Consider the following 7,500-nt stretch of genomic DNA (forward strand, 5'->3'; position numbering starts at 1 on the left):
CAGTTGAAACAGAAGTTTTACCATGACAAATCGCAAGTTGAGAGGTCTTATGGGGTAAATGAGCCTGTCCGAGTGCGTATCCCCGATAGAGGATTTGGGTCGCAGATAGTGAAGTGGAGTCCGGGTGTGGTCTTGAAAGCGGATGGAAGTCGGTGGTATTTGGTCCAGGTGGGCGGTTCAACAAGGCGTGTTCATGCAGATCATCGCATTTGGGCACTTGGTTATAAGGAAAGGTCAGCTGATTTGGTTGACTCATTTGAAGAAGGGAACTGTTCTTTAGAATGTCAAGGTGTGTTAGAGTCTGAATCTCAAAGTGCGTTGGAGACCGAATCTGGTGTAGAAGGAATTGAAGGACCAGAAGGACTCTCACAGTTTGGTGAAGGCAGCCGAAGTGGACCCGTTCCACTAAATCAAAGCTCGAAAGCATCACCGACATCAGGAATTGAGAACACTTTAGCAATTGGGAGTTCACCGGCTGCTGGTGAAACCGAGGCAGGAAGTACTCCTGTAGTAGCATCGAGAACTCTGAGACGCTCCAGTAAAATTCGAAAGCCAGTGGTTAGGTCGAATTTGTGAAAGTTTTTTTTTTTTTGGAAAAGATTTCTAGTGATTGACTGAGTGTATTCTTTTTTTTTTTTTATTAAGAAAACCGTTTCGTATTTCTTTGCTTTTTTTTTGCTGGGAAAGTAGTGTGATATATTAGCATATGTTATTTACTCGTATATAAACAGTGTGAATATTTAATAAAGACACATTCGCCTGGCTGCAGGCAGCCAACAGGTTGTCATTGATCCCGCTTTGGTTCAAGATATAGTACAGTAATAAGTTCCACATCTGAAGAAGGCCGAAGGCCGTAACGTCGTATTAAAGCCCGAGCAGTTAGAAGTTTGCTTCATGTTCATCGTTTTACAGTTATCTAAAAATTCACATTGAAGCACTGTATCCTTCTTGGATCCTTCTACTAGGAACTCATAGTTTGTTTACCACATTTGTTCTGTGTGTATATATATATATATTTTTTTTATTATTATTTTTTTGTGTGTGTGTGTATGTGTATGAAGAAGGCCGGAAATCCAACGATGTAATCACTAGCCAGTTGCAGTGAACTACCACTGACTGATCCTTTTTGCATGAAATACATATGTACTGCTTTCTCTCAGTATTTGTCTATAAATTTACGTGGTGGTACTGCATCCTTTGGATCCTTCTGCTGTGAGTCCAAGCGACTGTCGGCATGCACACAAATTCCTTCTAAAGAAATTGTAATTAAACATTGTAATATACAATTCATTGTAATATACAATTACGCGCATGAGCAGCAGTACAAACCACCACGTAGAAATAATAATCATTGTAAGATCCTGAAGAGTGGAACACGGTCCTACGAAACAAATTTGTCGATTACGAAATGTAGTCCATTTATCTTTACTTGTATTTATATAAGTAAAGCATTACAAAGCTTTAAATTTGCTTTCATGTCCAAATTGAGCACTCTACTGGGATGAGCCATTGCCACTAGCAATTGCGCATGCTCACTAGCTCGCTAGTGTGAGCACTCTGGCATGGCCTGGTAAATATTTTCTGTCCATACAGAACCCTTGAGAAATTTCAATCTTTACACATCTTTTTGTAAAATAAAGGTTTCACTCTAATAGCAAACTTAAAATGGCATATAGCTTACTTGAAGTACTTTAAAGGCGAGCTTTTGTATTGCTGGTATTCACTGAAGACAATGCCACAGAAGAAGATAAATATCAAATATTCCTCCAAACGTGGTGCAACACATGAGCTCAACATGCAAACACGACAAAGAAGCAAGATGAAGGCGACCTGACTCAGTTTGTCTTTCACAAAGAGCACAAAAGGAGTGAGAAGATAAGCATAGTAAATGTCTGTTAAAAAAAAAGACCAAGGTTATGAAACACGTACAATCATAACGTGTATGTATAATCACCAATTGCTATATGCGCTTAGTGACTGGTTTAAAAATCTGGCGCCAGTTTATCAACCAATGAGAAGGAAAACCAAAACCAATCGCAACTTGCACGCGCACTTTGAGCAAGTTACGCGGAAAGGTACGAATTTGGGTTGGTTCATAGCGCTTTTTGCACTTGCTGTGATTGGTCGAAGTAATTACTTTGGTATTTGCTCTACGACACTTAATTGAAAACCGCTCTAAATGGTGTAAATTGACCACCGTAGGAAATATTTGTGAGATGACGTATTGAACGAATGCCCTTTGTCAGAGCGAATGAAGTCACTTAGCATCGCGTATTTTTCGGTAAACCTCTGAGTGTTGTGTGACACGCCCTTGCGGTCGATCTTGCGGTCTGCTGCTGGATACCCTTCTTGCAGTAAGTGATTTCCCGCAGCGTTTTCACCTTAAAATTATGTAAGAACTCACGTTTAAAGCTATAAGTTATGTTCTTTAATGCTTTAACTCTTGAATGAACACACCTTTGCTGATTATTTGCACATCCTTGAGGACGCTGGCTCGGTTGAATTAAAACATGCAAAGTAAAACAATAATCCAACATGGTGCTTTTTTTCCCGCTAAATGCCGAACCTTGTGCTAAAGTCTATTTTTGCCACTGCGACAACAGCTAACGCCTAACCGCAGTTTGAAGTCGACTTCTATCAATTTTCTCTTAGAGATCTCCTTGGATAGGGGAGATACGACGTTATTGAAAACACAAGGTTGAACATCATGCAAAGTGTGCGGTCCATTTGGCAAAAGAATGGGTTTTTTGTTCTTCCATACTCAGACCATCAGAATCGTGTATTACATACCTAGGGCTTTTCCGGGGAAACGTTCAGTTTGTGAGAAAGCTATTCCACTTTCGTCCGACCTTTTTTCCTTGAGCATGCGCAGTCGGCACTGTAACATGGATAACAAACAATAATTCACAAGTCGCCCTTTGAATCTAAATCTTGGTCGAATTTATTTTTAAAAAAAACCCCTCTTTTTGGAGAGCGAGAGAGAGAGAGAGGGGGGAGGGGGGAGGGGAGGGGGAAAGAGAAAGATCGAAATACCGGAAAAGGTAAAACATCGTCTTTCAGGAAGCCACAGAATACTCCTTTTCTGGTTGTTTGTTCTTTTTTATCGTTTGTCCAGTTTTAAAAGCTGTCCAAACTTCGCGGCCGCTGGCTAAACGCATTCTTTTCACGTGATAATGAACAGGCATAATTTCCCTCCATATCAGTCCTACTTTTAATGAAAAAGTTAGACGAGAAAATGTTCCTATGTCTTGTGGTTGCAAATTCACCAAACATGGTGGAAAAAGAGCAAAAGCCAAGTAAGTTAAAGATTTTTATTCATAACCCTTTGACTTACGCCCAAAAAATCCGTGAGAAATGTTTTAGAAAAAAAAAAATTTGACCGGTGTGCCTTACTACGTGTGGATAGGAAATCGTTATTAACTACAAGAATCATAATCAAGAAATTAAAGCACGGACATTACACTCTAAGTGAACAAGGTCAAGACTACCTTCTTTTGGTCTCTGTACCAGGCAATCGCAATGATTGGTAGTAGTATTGGTGTTAGAAATGTTTCTATCACGATTAAAGGAAGCAGAAGAATACGATGGTGCTTGAAAAACTCTGGCAACCCGAGGACCCATCTCATCTTGAACCTCTTGAACAGCAATGGGTGCGCCACCAGCTACCAGAAATAAACGAACATAACTACATGTTTGGTTGAAGGGGGTAGTTTCTAAAGAAACTGTGGTGCTGCATCGGTGGGGAAGAAGTATACAAAAATTTGGTTTTATCAACGGAGTTGATAATGTAAATTGACCTCCGTACGTACGGAGATTCTAAAAGCTGACGTTAATAAAACCAAATTGAATTTTTTGCAAACATGTTTGGTTAACGTGCATGTGTTGAAGATCATCCAAGTGAAGCAGCAATTTAAGGTGGGTCGTTGCCATTTTTGGCGTTCTATTTCAATCTTAGTAACCAAGCCTTTTTATTCGGTTTGGTTTCAATGAGTTGTTAAGGGTTATCTTCATGGAGTGCTTAATAACTCGATAGTGTAGTGGTTAAGTGCGTTTGCTCGGCAGCCACTTTTCAAATTCCATGTGACATACGCTGCTAATCTAGTCCTAGATTAAGTATTTGTTTTCCTTATTTGCAAACAACACTTACAAGTGAAAATTGTTTTAGGTGTAGTCCAAATAGCAACGATTATCTACGAAACGGAAATTTGCAGCGCTGCGTTGGCTATCTAGAGAACTTAACCTCAAAATATTTACTTAAGCAAAAGTTAAATATCAAACATATATTTACCTTTGCTTCTCTAGAATTTACTTTATAATGTAATTTGCCTCATAAGGTATGTAAGAGAAAGATGCTGGCTATTGTTTCTCCCATTATGGCCGAGGCAGTCAGAGCCATGGGCCTATTTCTTCAATGACGTCATAAACTACATTGTATTATTCTTGAGTTTGACATGACGTCACGGCCGTCATGTTGGTGTCCCTAAACAAAGAAATGTCGGCCATTTTGGCCTCCCGACCCAATCCTCCAAGAATTGAACTCTATTGTTATGCAAACGTTTTCTTTTGTTTTCGTTGAAATACATGGCTGTTGATCACTTGAGTGAAACCCAAGAAAGAACTTAGTTCTTGACGTCATTCAAATCTCAATAGCTCGGTCATGGGACAAATGAATGCCACCTTTGTTACTCTCTTGTACCTCATTAGGCCTATTAAACATAAAATCTAGAGAAGCAAAGGTAAATGATATAAATTAGACATTTAACTTTTTAAAAAGAAAATACTTTGAGGTTAGATGCACTTTAAGCAGCGACGACGGCGACATCAACGAGAACGTCATCTCGCAATATAAATTTGCGTTTTTGCAATCACTTCATAACTGTTTTATCCTTTTAATATGACAAGGGTATGGTAGTTCCTGAAAAATGACATTGGTCGGAACGGCGCTTAATTTAGGTGAGAAAACGAGAATTTATCTTCAAAGTGCTGACGTTCTTCACAAAACCTCAAATTTTGCTATTTCACGTCGTGGTTTTGCAGACGACGGCAAAGAAACCATTGTTTTTGCCCACTAAAAATATGCAGTTATAAAATAATTAAGATAGTACGCGCACTCTCAATGGTTATCAGCTGTATGTAAACACGGCTGTGACATCACCCAAATTTTGATTGGTTATGTGTTGTCAGACGCGCGTTTTGATTGGCTGGTAGCAAATATGATCGTGTATCAAGAAAATCTGTTTCAATCAAGCTGTAAAAAGACCAGCATTTTCCTTTATTCGTCGAATCGCTTTTGAGAAGTATTTTATAAAAGCAATGGGGGACTTTTTTTTCTTTCTCATCTAAACACTCGACGGGGATTTGGGAGAATTCTCGACAGTTGTCTAGGGTTTGCGTAACTGTGTCGAATTCTCCCAACTCCCACTCGTGTTTAGATGAGGCTAAAAGTATGTAAACACGGAAAAAGTCCTTTGTTGCTTAAATGTGTCACGTTCTCGTTGCCGTCGCCATTGTCATTGCTTAAAGTGCGCCTGTGACCAAATGATCAATTCTTATTTTTCAAAACTGTGTTACTAAACACTAAGCGACCAAAGTCTTAAGCCTTGATTTCAAAAAGACGCCTGTTCATTTTAACCGGAATTTTCCTATTAAATGGTCCGCCATTGGTATTTTTAGGTTCTTGAGAGAGCTGGATTGAGAAGGAAATGACATGAAAGGCTCACTAGTTTAAAAATGCAATGCGTGCGTACACCGCAGAATGAACATGCAGCACAAGGGTTTTGGGCTTTCAGACTTTTAAAATCGGGTTTTGGATAAATAAGAAGCTGCGTTCACACGCTGAAATTTTAAGCTAGTAAGCCTTTAACGTCACTTTTCCCTGGATCCATTCCTCTGAGGTCCAAGCGGTCAGCTTTGATGGCGGACCGTCAAATATAAAACTTTGGCCAAAAATCGAAGCTCAAAATTTTGCCAGTCAGGTGTTAAGCAAACACACTTTTTCAAAATCTGAAGAAAAAAGGGAAGTGATTTTTTTGATCACAGGGTCACTTTAAGTTCTTTAATCGTAAGCGAGTGGCAAATGGCCGTTTCCCACCAACCTTTTTTTGTGAGTAGACGATGGCGTTGTCTGTTAAACCACTTAACATCGAAGCCTGGCTGTGAACGTTTTCAGTCACATCGCCTTTAACCAACTCATTGTTGTCATTCACTTGATCGATCAACTGCACGGCAAAATCCTCTGTCTGCTCTGCAAGCTTGGTAAGAAAGCCAGTATTTTCCGTCCAGGTTTCAGCTAACTCGTTCAGTTTGCAGTTCACCTCAGAATGATAATTGCTTAACATTTAGAGTATATTTCATGTAGGAGAGGGTCAAATTTGAGTTATTTTTCTCTGTTGTGGTTTTGTACTGCTCACGCTTGTAGATTGGTTAATTAAAAATGTCCTTGCACCAATCAGAGGTAAAGCAAAACCAATCATGACATATTCATTGGTCATGCACGTATTTGAGTTATGCATAAGCATGATTTCTCGATTTTCGCTTGCTTTTACAACTTTCCGCTGGTTCCTTATTGTTGCGTTTGTTTCCGGAATGTTGTAATATCACTGACATAGGACCCCTACGGGGTTTTTGGGACCCTGATCATTTTTCAAGGGCCACCCAATCGTTGTTGTGCTGTTTGGATAATGTGCTTGACTAAACAATCGTTGTCGTTGTAGAACAACTCTCCTTGCGTTAAAGCCCCTTCATAGTTTCGGAAACAGTTCCATTTGCTAATGACTTTAAGTCGAATTTATCATTTTTTCAGAGTAATCGAACATTTTTTTGCGCGTCAATCTGCACTGCAGCTGACTTAGGACCCCTCAGAGCGCAAGAAAGGAAAAGAAGTTTATCGCTGTTCCACTTTTTACTTACCATGAAAACCATATCTATTGGGTCTTTGCACGAGCACAAATTATCTGCAGTGACGATCCGTTCGATTTGTTGAACAGTCCATTGGTTGCCTATGGAGTCCACTTCGCTTTCTGCAAATGTCTTTAAATCTCTCTCCGCTAAAAAAAAAACGTTTCAGTGTGAGTGTTTTTCTTTGAGGGATTAATCCATTCGGATAACACCCAAGTTTATTTTGAATGGTGCTTATAGCACTCTTATCCCATTCTGGCATTGTTTGTGAAACGGTGTCTTATGCTCTTCTACTGTTCTAGGAAAAAAAATGTCCTTTGAGCCAGCTTGGCGTTTCTATTTACGACAAATTTTTATAGGTTTAAAGGGAGAAAGGCACGTGCCACAATCGGCAATTAGCCACGTCAAAAATACCATAATACTCTTTGTTTGTATTAAGCATTTAATTCCAGTTTGTCTTCGGACCATTATAAGTCCAAAGAGAAAATAAAAGCAAAGCTCATGCAAAATTTTGGAGGGACAAACAAAGAGTATTATGGTATTTTAGATATTGGCTTGTTGTGTGTGCTCAAGGTTAGGACTGGAACGAGCATGAAATGGAGT

At 39.4% G+C, this 7,500-nt stretch overlaps 1 protein-coding gene across 3 annotated transcripts in view; it reads right to left on the reverse strand.

Moving 5' to 3' along the window:
* Positions 1-7,500, reverse strand: part of LOC138042110 (short transient receptor potential channel 5-like) — a 47,832-nt gene that overhangs the window by 21,275 nt on the left and 19,057 nt on the right. For all 3 annotated transcript variants that reach the window (XM_068887865.1, XM_068887864.1, XM_068887866.1), the window contains exons 5-9: positions 6,910-7,046; positions 6,096-6,314; positions 3,489-3,662; positions 2,791-2,878; positions 1,682-1,892 (exon numbers count right to left, since the gene is read on the reverse strand). In XM_068887865.1, the coding sequence (XP_068743966.1) occupies positions 1,682-1,892; positions 2,791-2,878; positions 3,489-3,662; positions 6,096-6,314; positions 6,910-7,046 (829 nt within the window). The remainder of the gene's footprint in view (positions 1-1,681; positions 1,893-2,790; positions 2,879-3,488; positions 3,663-6,095; positions 6,315-6,909; positions 7,047-7,500) is intronic.

This window comes from Montipora capricornis, chromosome 3, assembly GCF_036669925.1.
Source record: "Montipora capricornis isolate CH-2021 chromosome 3, ASM3666992v2, whole genome shotgun sequence".
Lineage (NCBI taxonomy): Eukaryota > Metazoa > Cnidaria > Anthozoa > Scleractinia > Acroporidae > Montipora > Montipora capricornis.